This window comes from Castor canadensis, chromosome 11, assembly GCF_047511655.1.
Source record: "Castor canadensis chromosome 11, mCasCan1.hap1v2, whole genome shotgun sequence".
Lineage (NCBI taxonomy): Eukaryota > Metazoa > Chordata > Mammalia > Rodentia > Castoridae > Castor > Castor canadensis.
Window position 1 is genome coordinate 77,821,645 of NC_133396.1, and position 14,537 is coordinate 77,836,181.

General features: G+C 36.0%; 1 protein-coding gene across 7 annotated transcripts in view; it reads right to left on the reverse strand.

Moving 5' to 3' along the window:
• The window catches only part of Hmcn1 (hemicentin 1), a 441,079-nt gene that overhangs the window by 44,360 nt on the left and 382,182 nt on the right, over positions 1 to 14,537 (reverse strand). For all 7 annotated transcript variants that reach the window (XM_074047247.1, XM_074047248.1, XM_074047249.1 and 4 more), the window contains 8 exons: positions 14,316 to 14,453; positions 14,056 to 14,190; positions 12,632 to 12,901; positions 9,943 to 10,133; positions 6,589 to 6,802; positions 4,956 to 5,090; positions 4,416 to 4,606; positions 2,249 to 2,330 (listed from right to left, as the gene is read on the reverse strand). In XM_074047247.1, the coding sequence (XP_073903348.1) occupies positions 2,249 to 2,330; positions 4,416 to 4,606; positions 4,956 to 5,090; positions 6,589 to 6,802; positions 9,943 to 10,133; positions 12,632 to 12,901; positions 14,056 to 14,190; positions 14,316 to 14,453 (1,356 nt within the window). The remainder of the gene's footprint in view (positions 1 to 2,248; positions 2,331 to 4,415; positions 4,607 to 4,955; positions 5,091 to 6,588; positions 6,803 to 9,942; positions 10,134 to 12,631; positions 12,902 to 14,055; positions 14,191 to 14,315; positions 14,454 to 14,537) is intronic.

Here is a 14,537-nt window from a genome sequence, read left to right on the forward strand (position 1 = left end):
AGACCTTAATATCAGACCCGAAACTCTGAAGTTAGTACAGGAAGGAGCAGGAAACACTCTGGAACTAATAGGAATAGGCAAGGACTTCCTCAATAGAACCCCAGCAGCCCAGCAACTAAGAGAAAGAATGGATAAATGGGACTTCATAAAAATTAAAAATCTTCTGCACAACAAAAGAAATGGTCTCTAAACTGAAGAGACCACCCACAGAGTAGGAGAAAATATTTACTAGCTATACATCAGACAAAGGACTGATAACCAGAACATACAGGGAACTTAAGAAACTAAACTCTCCCCAAATCAATGAACCAAGTTAGAAATGGGCAAGTGAACTAAACAGAACTTTCTCAAAAGAAAAAATTCAGATGGCCAAAAACCACATGAAAAAATGCTCAGCATCTCTAGCCATAAAGGAAATGCAAATCAAAACCACACTAAGATTCCACCTCACCCATGTAAGAATAGCCACCAACAACAGGTGTTGGTGAGGATGTGGGGAAAAGGAACCCTCGTACAACTGCTGGTGGGAATGCAAGCTGGTGCAACCATTCCGGAAAAAAATTTGGAGGCTCTGAAACATCTAAACATAGATCTGCCATATGATCTAGCAATCCCACTCCTGGGGATATACCCAAAGGACTGTGGCACAAGTTACTCCAGATGCACCTGCACACCCATGTTCATTGCAGTGCTAGTCACAATAGCCAAGTTATGGAAACAATCAAGATGCCCCACTAATGACGAATGGATTAAGAAAATGTGGTATTTATACACAATGGAATTTTACTCAGCCATGAGGAATGAAATCTTATCATTTGCAAATAAATGGATGGAAATGGAGAACATCATTCTGAGCGAGGTTAGCCAGACTCAGAAGACCAAAAATCATATGTTCTCCCTCATGCGGTCTTTAGATCTAGGGCAAATACAGCAATGTTGTTGAACTTGGGTCACATGACAAGGGGAGAACACATACAGGAAGTATGGGGATAGGTAGAAAACCCCAAATGTGAAAGCATTTGATGTCCCCATTCCAGAGGAACTAATACAGAAACCTTAAAGCGACAGAGGTCAACATGAGAAGGGTATCAGGAACCAGTGTAAAGATCAGTTAGAGATGAACCAACCTGGGTTGTAACACATTTGTACATGGAAGCAATGCTAGGAATCTCTCTGTATAGCTGTCACTATCTCAACTAGCAAAAACACTATGTCTTGCTTATTATTGCTTATTTCTACTCTGCAATGGAACTGGAGAAATGCGCAAAACAGGTTCTGCCTGGAAGCAAGGGGGACGCAGGGGAGAGGGTGAGGGCTGGGGGCAGCAGGGAGAAATGACCCAAACAATGTACACACATGTGAATAAATGGCTTTAAAAAAAAGAACTTATATTAGATAACAGAGCTGAAAATGAATATAACAGAAAGCCAATAAATAAATAAATAAATAATAAGGGAAGAGCTGATGGCTAAGGGTTTTGATTTGGACAATATGGTGTATGTCTGGACAACTCAATAGCACACAGGTGGAAGAACAGATTTGTTGGGAGGCAGTAAGGGGTGAGTGATGATCCATCCATTTAGGACACTGAACTTGAGATATCTGTGTGGAACTCAGATAGCGATACTTACACAGCAGGTAGATTCAAGTAAATTCAAATCTGAAGCAAGGAATACAGAGCTGTGAGCCTTTCATGAGAGGATAAGATTGCTTAAGAAGAGAGTCTAAAATATTTTCTGAAAATGCATGACTACATGTCTTACAAAAGACAGTCCTTCTGTCAGGTTAGCTTTCAGCAAGTGTCCTGTAGTGCGTTGTTTTCTTGCAGCAGATCTGACCTACCGCCTTGAGCCATGCTGGACCTTGCACTGGGGTTTGAACTCAGGGCCTACACCTTGACTCACTTGGTTTTACATTTAATACAGTTAACATACTGTTAAAGTGCATAAAGTGATATCTTTGTAAGCATGCTGTAAGAACTGTGGTGAACTTAAGAAGAGTACTCTACCATTCAATTGTACTATCAATCGTGATTTCATACTACACATGTCAGATGAGATAGAGAAAAGTTTCTGTGCACATGTACCAATGTCATGCCTGATGAGATCTGCTCCCTCATTAGCAGAAAATGAAATGAGACACACTGAAAGTTATCACTCATGCATTTGTTATAAAGTTAAAGAAAATGAATGTTTCTTGCATCATTTCTTATACTGAGTGTTAATTAGAGCTTAGTTAAGCTACTTACTTTGCAGAGTCAGACTCATGCTGCGCTCCACGGCCCCAGCTTCATTTGTAGCTACACAGGTATAGTCACCAGCATCTTCATTCTGTGGAAACAAGCATTTTTTATAAAAATGCAGGGCAAATTGCATTTTTCATCATGATGCTAGTTTATTTGAAATTTCATTTTCAATGAGGCATTTTAATGGAAATAGAAAAGTGTACACGTGTCAAACTTCACAAATAGGTTTTTTAAAAAGAGGAGGAAAAGGAAGAATGGGAGAAGGGGAACAGAAAAAAGAAATTCTAAAACTGAACTTTTTCACAACTGTCTTGTCCTGAGCCCCAAGAATAACAACTGGTAGGAAAGTCAAAGCAAACGCTGTTTTATAACACATATTTATATCTTACTGAACAAAAATGTTAATGCTATTATTATTGATATTGCTGTTTTTTTTTCAGTAGTGCGGATTGAACCCAGGGCTTTACACTTGCTAGCCAAGTGCTCTACCAGTTGAACCACACTCCCAGCCTTACTATAGGTATCTTATCATGCATTAAACTGACCAGTGAAAATTAACAAATACTGAGTCCTTTCTAACGGAGTTATCAAAATACATTAAGCTAGGCCTCTGAGTTTGAAGGTGGGAGAGAGAATGAAAAACTAATTTGCTTGTGACAATAAATTATAAAATATAAGTAATAATTTTATGTATCTATTAAAGAAATTAGTATTATATGAATTTTACTTATTACCTATAACATATGTGTGCTTAGTTTGAGATTTCAATGCATTACCCCAGTAGAATTTTCTAGCAGGCAGATGGAAGTGGAACTTGGAAGAGTTTCAAGGTTGGAGATAATATTTAGGAATCTGAAGTTGTGATTAAAAAATTAGTACTAACATTAATATTGGCATTAGAAGACATATCATGAACTTTGGAAATAGTAAGAGTTGTGTAGAGAAAAAGGGAAAAGCAGTAATGAGGAAGCCACAGGCTTCTTAGTGTGACAGTAATGAAAACTAGCAATAGTCTCAAAATTGAAGGAGCATCAATGATGTCTAATGCTGAAGTAAAATAAGGAGATTAAAGGTCTGAGGATGGCCCACTGGATTAGGTGACAAGAGAGTGTATTTTATTTCTTATTTCAATTAGTCAAATGAGGAAAGCACCTATGAGGTCTCACTAAACATGAGTGAACAAATTAACCACAGGTATTCTAGCTAAAGTTTTAGAGAAATAGCTCATTTTCTGAATTACTGACGCTTTGGGAAAGTCTCAAATAATTATCAAGTTATTGATGAAATCTGGATGATAATTTACTTATAACTATGTTTGTAATTCTTTGATTTTTGTGTAGTAAAGCAGATTTTAGTAGGTTGTCTTCTAGTATTAAATAATAGGTCAATGTTTGGGAACTAAGCATCAAAATTATCTTATTACCTATCCTTATTCAAAAGGACCGAAAATGACAATTTCAACTATTGCTTTAGTTTTTTAAAAAAGTTTAGCTGATGAATTGATAAAGTCAATGTGGTACACATACTCAACAGAATACTATTCAGCCATGATAAAGGATGGGATACTGTCATATTTTGACAAGATGACAGGAACTAGATGTCATAATGTTAAGTGAAATAAACTGGGCCCAGAAAGACGAATACTGCATGATTTCACTCATAGGTGAAATTTAAAATGTTGATTTCATTAAGCTGAGAGTAGAATGGTGGTTACCAGAGGCTAGAAGAAGAGGGAGGAGGAAGAGATGGGAAAACGATGATTAATAGGTAGTTAGAATTAGATAGGAGTAAAAAATTCTGGTGTGCTATCACATAGCAGGGTGAAAAGATAAAAAATAATGTACCATATATTTCAAAAAGCTAGAAGAAAGTATTTTCAATGTTTTCACCATAAAGAACATACATTCTTAAAGAGGTATGTATGGTTAACCTGATTTTAACATTACATGATATAAACATTTATTGAGCATCTCATTAATATGTCCAATTTTTATGATCTTATATCAGTTAACACAACTTTTGAAAATTTAAATAAAAATGGCAAAACAGAACTCTTGATTTAGGTTTTATGATTTAAATAGGGATGTGAAACACTTTTCATCCCTGGAGTTCTATATGGGCACTCGCTGTGGTGATTTATGAGTTCGTCAACAACTCCAGGGTGACTTACCACAGTGCCATAGATGGCTAGGGAGCCATTGCCAAGTTGTCGGATTCTATGGCTGATCTCAACATCTACCCCCCTTCTGCTCCAGTGGATAGTTGGAGCAGGTTCTCCTTTCACCTCACAATTCAGGACTGCGTTACCACCAAGTGGTTCAATCCAGTTAGAAGGGTAATCACCTTTGAAGACGGGAGGTTCTGGAAAACAGAACAAGGCAGGTACAAAGTAAAGATAGCTGTGGATCACTTCTTGGTGAGCTGTGACCCATTTAGAAAGATAGTTAAGAGGGAAAGCCACTGCAAAACTTCATGAATCACTAGACCATTTTATTGAGTTCAGTACTCTAAGGGAATGATTCCGTTTTATTTGAAATTATCTCTACCTACTTTTCCCTACTTTTGAGTTGAATGTCGTATTTTCTCTTTCTTGTGAAAATGGACTAAATGGGCTAATAACTGAAGTTATATTGTATTACTACATATGAAGAAAACAAAAAACTATTCCTTATAAATAAATATGAGGGAAAAACGGAAAACTTTCACCTACCTTTCACATAAACAAATCCAATTGCTTTCACAAAGCCAACACTGTTCTCTGCGGTACACACATAAGTACCTGAATCTTCCTTTGACACTTTTTCAATAACAAGTTCACTGAATCCACTGACACTGTCAAAGTAGGCTGAGGGAAACAAGTTAGGAAACATCATAAATGCCTCTCAATATCCTAGAAAAAAAAGTCACAACAGTGAAGTATTTTGCAGGTTAGATTTATGAGTCAGTCAGAGATTGAACCAAAGAGATCTCATCAGGCCATTAGACAAGAAAGTCTTTTCCAAAGATTTCTTGCTCTCAGCTGTTTACCATGTCTATAGACACTTGTTTGAACATCGAAAAACAGCTGAAGGAACAGGAAAAGAGAATGAAAACAAACATCCTTCAAAAATTATTTTAGATTAAAGTACATCTTTCATCTCCATGTGTTGCTTAGAACAGGCTCATAGTGTCTCTGAGTTTAAAAAACCCTTCATTCAGAAAGACAACATTTTCCATTCCATTTATCTCATCACTTTTCCTCCCAAACAATTTACATCAAGAACATGAACACCTTTTCAGTTGTAATTCAACTGACTTGGCAGGTCAGAAAGGAAATCATGAAAATATATGCTTGTTAGGTAATAATGACAACAGGATTAAATTTGTAATAATTTCAACTTCTTCCTAAATCATAGATGGTGATGACATAAACATTTACAAAGGCAATTATATTTGGAGGAGAATGTAAGATAAACATCCCCACTCTTAAAACAACTAATACTAAGTAAGATTCTAATTAACTCTAAGCAAAGCAGCCAGTATCTAATTGTTTACTTTGTATATTTTTCCTCATTTTTTAAAAAAATTTGTGTTGCTGAATATAAACTGGAAAATTAAGCTTTAAAAGTTTAAATAGCTAAATAGTACTACATCTTCAGAAAACAGTACTGATAAGAATTTCTAGAGATTGTCTTTCTCTAGTGAGGTATACTATGTTATTACTAAGATAACATGGTGAGTTCTAGTCATTAATATAAATCTTTACAACAGAAAAATGCAAACTTATTACTGCTTTTCCAGTAAGACATCCAGTCAATGCTAACAGTGCAGTACTTCAGAACTCAAGTTTGGGACAGAACTTCTTATTACTGACAGTGCCTTTAGGCTGATCACAAAGACTAATGAATAAGTAGCTGTTTGTCTTTCCAGGATGAGTGTTCCTGGGATCCAGCACTACATTAACATGCAGTGGTACATAGTGAATAGAAGCTTTCTACATAAATTGAACTACACTATAATCTCTCATACACTGAGAAGCAAGGACTTTTGTAAAATTAACTGATTTTCTAGGACTCTTAACAATAGCCAGCTTCTCATGGAGAGAGGAACTATGTTTTAGGCTGAAAACTATCTACTTATAACATGCAATATAAAAACCTGTATTCAACTTAACCTTTCAGAAGAATGAACAGTACATATATACTGGGTAGAGGGTAAAATCCAAACAGAGAATGTATTTTACAAGATGTAAAGCAATCAATTCTTCATTTTAACTTTGCAATCAATTCCTACAACTAGAGGAAATATGGTCTAGACCTCAATACAGGTGCATTAATTCATTTCTGAAGAATTAAGTCACTCACCTGGAATAATATTGTTATTGAAGGTCCATGTTAGTTTGGGCAATGGAATGCCAGTTGCTTTACAGCTTAATCGTAGCTGCTCTCCTTTATTTAATGACACGTCTCCGGGAAGTTCAGTGAAAGTGGGGAGAACATGAACGGTCAGGGTGACAGTATGTGTGTCCTCACCTGCAGCATTGCTAGCAACACAGGTATAGGTGCCAGAATCTTCTGGCTAAAATTAAAAAAAAAATCATAGTGTTAAAATGCCACTTTCTAACATTATATTACACAAAATACATGAACTTGCTCCCCAAAGGAGCAGTCTTCAATGGAAATTGAAATTTCCATTTTCTAGTCTGAAGCATCACTTCTGCAATGTACAACTAACGAACAAGTAACTCCAAAGGCTGATAGCAAGCATTCTGACAACACAGTGGGGTCTTTGGTAAAGTGGTACCAAAGACTACCAAAATTACCAGAGGAAATGGCAAGAGTTGGGGCAATCTGACCTACAATCCTGGAGTTTCACTTGCTAAGTCCAATGGCCAGCATACATCTTTCATTTTACTTGACAGATTGGCAGCATTTGACACAATTATGACTTCCTTCTTTGAAACCTTGTCTTCATGTGGACACCACAATCTCCTGGATTCCCAGCTACCTCAGTGGTTGTTCTTTCTCTTTCAACATTTGCTCACTTTTCCTCACCATTAATGTCTCACTATTAGCATGTGTGAGGATTCAGTCTTTGGTCCTCTTTTTGTCTCTATCTGCACTCTGTTCCTTGCTGATCTCTTCCACTGTCCTTGCTTTAACTACCATCTTTATGCTGATGACAACCAGCACCTCTGGCCTGATCTTATTTCCAAACTCATTCACTGAGCTTCTCATTCCTCATTCCAGTTCTCTGGATGCTTAATTGATACCTGATGGCTACGGGTGGTACAGGAAGGAAACTGGGACTCAATAGAAAAAAATCATTACTTATGTCTCACAATTATTTGTCTTAGCTGATGATTATTTCATCCTCCCTTTGGCTTCAGATATTTGAGTCAGACTTTTGTCTTCTCAAACCCGACTTGTAGTCTTTCAGGACATGCTGACTTCAAAGTTTAAGCAGAGTCCTACACTTCCTCTTCTCTGCTAACATTATGCTTTGAATTCTGTCATTTCTCATCTGCCTTCCAACTGTTTTCCCATAGGTCTCCCTGCTTCTGTCCTTGCCTCCCTACTATTGATTCTCATTCTCCAGAAACATAAGTCAAATGATATTGATCCACCTGTTCAAAACCTGCAGTGGATTCTGACTTTTACTTTTAGTAAGTAAAAGTCAGAATTGTTCCGATGATCTGTAAGACTGTGTGTGATTGTTCTCCATTTTTCCCCAACTTCTTTCTCATTTCATTCTCTTTCTTTACTTTCACTGGCCGCCTGTTTTTCAAATACACCTGGCCAGTACCACTTAAGCTCTTTGCTCTATCTGTTTTCTCTGCCTGATCTGCTCCTTTTTAGGGATATTTGTTTGGCTATGTCACTTCCTTCAGATTTTGCTCAACTGCCACCATTCCAATGGGGACAAACTCTGACCATTCTATTTTAAACTGTAACCTGCCCTGGTCCCTCTTCAAAGACCCTTTACCCCACTCTTATTTTTATAACACATTTTGTTCTGACATTGTATACACTGTTTTACCTTTATTTTAGTTTTTTTTCCATCTCATATCTCCTTCCTCTAAAATGAATTCAATAAAGGCATGGATCTTTGATTCTTTGGTCCCTGGTTTACAAATATGTGTTGAATTGATGACTCCATGTTTCTAGATACATTAAAGTACATTTGGCAGACTTTATTCTTCTTTTTTAAATTTAAGGATACAATTTCTTTGGTGATGATCCACCACAGAATTAGAGATATAACATAAAACTTATAATCATTCATTACAGATACGATCCAAATTTGGTTGTTTATTTTTAAAAAGGCTAGCAAAAATGAATCTTATTCCACATAAAGGTCTCCCAATTCTATACCACTTAACTGTCCTTAAACACCCAGGCTGTGACAACTTAAGTTTAAAATCAATATGTTATGGAAATGAAGTATTTAAAAATCTCAGTCATACATATTATTAAGAAACACATTTCTACATATTATTTATGTTACTCCTCTCAGATTTATAAGTTACCTTACTGTCAGTATTCTTTTAATGTATCTGAATCATTTATCTCACTGAACTTTTTTTACCAAAAAAGAGACCAAAATCAGTGTTTATGGACATAAAGGTAATGCCCACCAGAAACACTAAGCCATTTAAACAAATCAAAAGATTTATTCTCATTTTTATCCACTCTAAGGTGCACTCTTTTTGCTTTTAGCATCTCTGAAACCTTGATAGTCTGCTATGCTTCGCTTGGCTGTATTATTTCTTTCTCAGTGGCACAGAGAATTCTGTGCATCTTATGATTGATGGAAACATAGATTTGGGTAAATGCAACGTTCGTTGGCATAGCCACTTGAGTCGGAGCCTGATGACATAGCCTGCCATGAGTGAGGGATATGTACCCAGAAATCTCAGTCTGGCTAATTGACTGAGATTATACTCTAAAGTGAATATGGCCACTTTTATCATTGTAACCTTTTCAAATTTAATCCCAATCAAATGTTGCAATGAAATGTAGGCATTTTGAAAGGTTATGAAATACAATAATATATCTACAAGGACTCTGAATTTGACTCACATTTTAAGCATTTCTTGCATTTATGATCCAGTGTTGATATTCTCAATACACCCAGTAATTTTTTTTAAAGTCATGTGTGTGTATCTTTCTACAGATTTCCCTTAAAGTGGGCTACTTGAAAGTCAGATGCTCTCAACAGCTACTATTCTACAGATCTGGAAGGGTACAATCTAAGAATATTTAAAAAAACAAATCTTGGTTTGTATAGGGCCCTAAGACTTAAGTTTTCAAGTCGATGACTAGAAAGGCTTGTTTAAAAACCCTGTTTTTCATTGTATTTGCTTTATAATACCTCTGTCATTCTTACATTTCCTTTCTTTTGATCACTCCTACAAATGGATACAAGCACAGAATATTGCACAGACACTGAGCATTTTTCCCGATAAGCAAGAGTTCCTCAAAAGTAAATCAACGATTTTAGAAAGAGGCCATTTATTAGTTCTTACTCTCTGTTAAATACTATTCTCATTCCAGGGATATAAAAATGAAATGTATGTATAATTAATCTTGAAACCCAAGTTTATAAGAGTATTTTCTGCCATTATTAAAGAAAATACTTCCAAGTTGACTTCCTATAAACAAAAAGGTGACTTAACCATCTGTCTTAAGGTATGTATTCATATCTTTTAAGCTTACCATAACATTTTTCACCACGAGTTCTCCATATGGTTCAGCAGTGTATTTGCCTAACAAGTTAGCTAAAAGAACATTGTTTTTTTTCCAGTTAATCGCTGGTGTGGGAATTCCATCAGCCACACATGGGAGGATGGCTTGTGAGTTCTCGTTGACCATGTAGTGGACTTCTGTACTTCGGATCCTGGGTGGTACTATCAAGAGTTTTAAAAGGTAATTATCTAGGAAGTTGAGTTCAATAAAACCTTTATTTATGTTGAATATTAAAACACAAAAGACTCTTTGGAGGGTAATTTTTCTAGGAAAACTAAAAGAAATCTTAATATTAAGACTTTTATTTTGCTTAAGAAAGCATCAATATCTTTGATGATAGCAATAACTAATATATTTGACTTTATTGAATTATATTTATTTATATTCAGTTTATAAGCAAATGACTGGAAATCTTTAGATTTTATTTGGCTTTTTTGACTTGAGTTTCTTCTGCTTATTGTAGTAAAAAAAAAAAACCAAAACCCAAGCCAAAAGTACTTCTAGGGTTGTATAATTTCTGGATTTGTCTCACATATAAATATTGAGAGAATGAGCTAATCAGAGTCACTATAAAATACTGCAAAGTACTCATCAGATACTGAATATCACAAAGTGCTGTGAAAAAAATATTTATTGCTGTATTTCACATGTGTTACTACAGATGCCAGTAAAACCAGATCAAGACAGTTAATTCATTTTTATTACTGTCACATAGGAAATTTTTATAGTGACTTATAACTCCATATATAGCAATACCAAATACTTTCTGTGACTCAATCTCCCACTTACTCCAATTGGAACTTAGGCAATATGAAGATGAATTGAATATGTTAATGACTAAAAAATACTTTAGTGAACTTAGATTTTACTGATAAAGAAAAGACTTTAGTGCAAAAAGTAAAAATATACTCCCTTACCAAAATAACAAAATTCTGGAATTATTTGGACATCAGTGAAAAGTGGACTAATCTTTTTCTTTTTTTCTTTTTTTGTGGCACTGGGGTTTGAACTCAGGGTCTCATTGTTGCTAGGCAGGTGCTCTACCACTTGAACCACTCTGCCAGCCCAAGAAGTAGACTAATCTTAATGATATTTAAAACAGTGACAACTGCTGGCGTCAGCAAAATTAAAGCAGCTGTATAGACTTTAATTTTTCACTTGTTAATTTCCTAATTACATCAGTAAATATACAAACATTAATATATGTATTAACATAGATAACTTGGGAAACAAAAATCTCTTTCTGAATGGTATCATAAATATTCACTGTGCTTTTCACTAATCTATGCTGCATTTACATTATCTTCTTCATCTTGGTTTTCTTTGGGTTTTTAGTTCTCTTTTACTAAGGATTATGGGATACAGCACCAGTATATTTGTTTTACATGGTTTTGAAATGAAATAATCCAAGGCTATGACTTCAAAGTTGATTTTATGGTTGGCTACCTGCTGAGCATTTTAATATGCAGTGTCCTTATTTTATTATTTTATAAATAATTTGAGAATAAAAACATGTCTTTTGACCTACTTTTTACCTAGAAAGGTATTTTCTAAGTTGCCTAGGGCTGAGATTTTGACATTGAATGTTTGTAACAAAATCTTATCCTTATTGCATTGTGAGCAGGGATTGTGGGTTGCATTTTAAAAACTTATTAACACGCCCTTTGTTTTTTGGTACACAGGGAATTTTGACAAATTTTCTACAAATAATTAAAAGAAAGCATTATTTATTTGAGCATAAAAGGTTAATGTATATTAATTAGTTTAATTATAATTAACCGAAAGCAGGAAGGTTATTTGGAAAATTCATAAATGATGATTTTTAATTTTGGCTAAATTATTCAATTAAAAAGGATTATACTTCAAATTATTATTATAACTGTGCAATTAGAGTAAATTAAAGCACACTTAAAAACTAAAAAGTTCTGCTTCACAAGCACTCAGTACTGAGTTCAAACCCCAGCCCCACCAAAAAAAAAACTTCTAACAAGTTTTTGAAAATATTAAAAAACAGAAGTTACTCATTAAGAGTTACCTCTGAAAATAGTGGCTGAAAACAGTTTAACTAAACATTGTTTCCTACCACTAATATTAATAAGGATTCTGTCTTTATTCTTAGATTGTATAATGAAAACTAAAGTATTTTGATGCTAATTTTCAGATATTGTTAGTGTCTTAAGACAAAGGAAAGAAGGACATAAGATACAGAAAAAATATACAGATTAATATTTTGCTACTTTGATAAATCAAATAGCTTTTCAGTTCCCATTAGGTTCAAACTTCATTTATAATTAGGTCATAATGCAATTAGTCTTGGGCCAAGAGGACTGAAAGCTTCAAGAAGTGAAGCAGAAGAGTCAGAGAAAGGAACTGGCCTCCTTGTAGGCCAAGGGCAGGTCCCAAGAACCTCAGTGCGAAGGGATTATTGGCCACACACGAATGTTTCTGACAACATTAATACAATCTGTTTCTCACTCACGTATGTGCACACGCGTGCACAGAAGACAGATTTGAAGAGCAAATGCCTCTACATCCCTTCCCCCACCCACTGGATTGTTGATTTCCATGGTCCTGATTTCCATCACTTTTGCTCTTGGTGGTCTTTTCTCTTCTCCATGGTAACGCTAGAGAATGACATAATTTGTGTTCAACAACCTACCGTGGACGGTGAGCTTGGTGTTCATGCTACTGGATCCTGCCACGTTAGCTGCCATGCACGTGTACTGACCCGTGTCACCAGGCTGGGCAAATGCTATCTGCAGAGCCCCAGAGTTGAGGGTGCGCTGGCGGATGGACTCCACAACCGCATGTCCATCCTTGTGCCACACGGTCTCAGGAGGTGGGACCCCATCTGCCTCACACGGCAGTGTGACGGGCTTGTCCACAGCAACGACATACTCCTTTGGAGGAGTTGTAATGACTGGGGGAACTCAAAGACAGAAGATACAAGCATGTGAGCTTACATCACCCACGACACTGCTTCTGTAGCAGAACAACAGTGATGAGACACAAAGTCCTGCCCCCAACCTATCATTAAAAAGTACTCGTGTTTATTTTGTTTGGAACATTAAAATCCATTGAACCTACTTCAGAATATTAGTCTTGATAACTGGCAAATAAAGGTAAGTGATAGTCAACCTGAAATGAGGAGCTATGCATATTCATGAGAGCTTGCGAGCCTAGAAAATTTAGGCTATGTTAGCAGAAGTATTTTCATTAACATACATGAATTGTGTGAGTGTCTTTAGGTACTTAAGCCTCCAAAATAGACCCATTCAGATTTTGGAAAATATTCCGCTTCCCAGATTCTTTTATTCATGCATTTCCTAGAGAATTTAGCATGATGTCTCATACACAATGGTAATACTTGAAGAGTACTATTTGACTGCAGGAATAAATGAGCAGATTATGGAAACTAATTATCTCAATATACATCTCTTAATATAGCTCTTATTGTGCTTTCACCTTTTCCCTAGAAGAAGAACTTTATGGTTTCTGTTTGGTATATGTGAATTGCCAATGTCTCTTGTGCTTTGAGGCTGTCCTTAGGTACAAGAAGGGTAATTTGAATGTAAGCAGAGTACTGCTATGATGGTGTGACAACTGAGACAGCTAAATGACTAAAAAAGGTGGGTAACATATACAGTGTGAATACATTGAATAAAGGTATTCTTCCTGTTACAGGTGAGATTTTATTTATTACACTACTCAGAACAGTGCACAATTTAAAACTTGTTATTCATTTCTAGAATTTTCCATTTCATCTTTTCACTCTTTGGTTTATTATGGGTAACTCAAACCATGGAAAGTCAAATCATAGTTAATGAAGTGACTTTGGTACTAAGTAAAGTGTCACACAGAAATTAAAAATATGACAGGATACCTCAGTTGTCTTACACAGACAACTTTTTTTTTTTTTAAAAGCACATTAAACTTTCTTCTTATATAGATAACAGAAAAACAAGTCAGAATGCAGACTAAGAGTGTTGAGAACTATGTGGCATAATCATCTTAGATTTATGCATATTTAGTATTCATCGTTATGCACAACTCTGAAGACACAGGCATGAGTTACTCAGGTACCTTGGACAGTTAACTTGATTTTGCCCAAGGCTGTCCCAGCTGGGTTCTGAGCCACACACATGTAAGTGCCAGCATCCTCTCGAACGGCTCTGGAGATCTGTAAACTGCCGCTAGGAAGAACTGCATGGCTTTTGCCTGCATGACAGATACAAAAGCAGAGTGGAAAGGAGTTTTTACTTTCCTTTAAACATCACATCGGCTTCTCAATTGCAAAGCACTGCACGTGGCAGGGTTTTCTGAACAAAAATGATGGTAGGTACCTGAGGTGAGGACACTGAGGCCTTCTTTTTGCCAAGTAACGAAAGGGCTGGGGGTCCCTTTGGCTTCACACGGCAGGGAAATGGGGTTGTTTAGAATGACGTCTACTTCACTTGGCTGGGGCTGAATGACTGGAGGCTCTAGAAAATCCAACCAAAAAAGATCAGTCCTAGTTAATGGCTGAAATGCCTGTTGTAGTCATGAGCTTACAAATGCCCAAATCC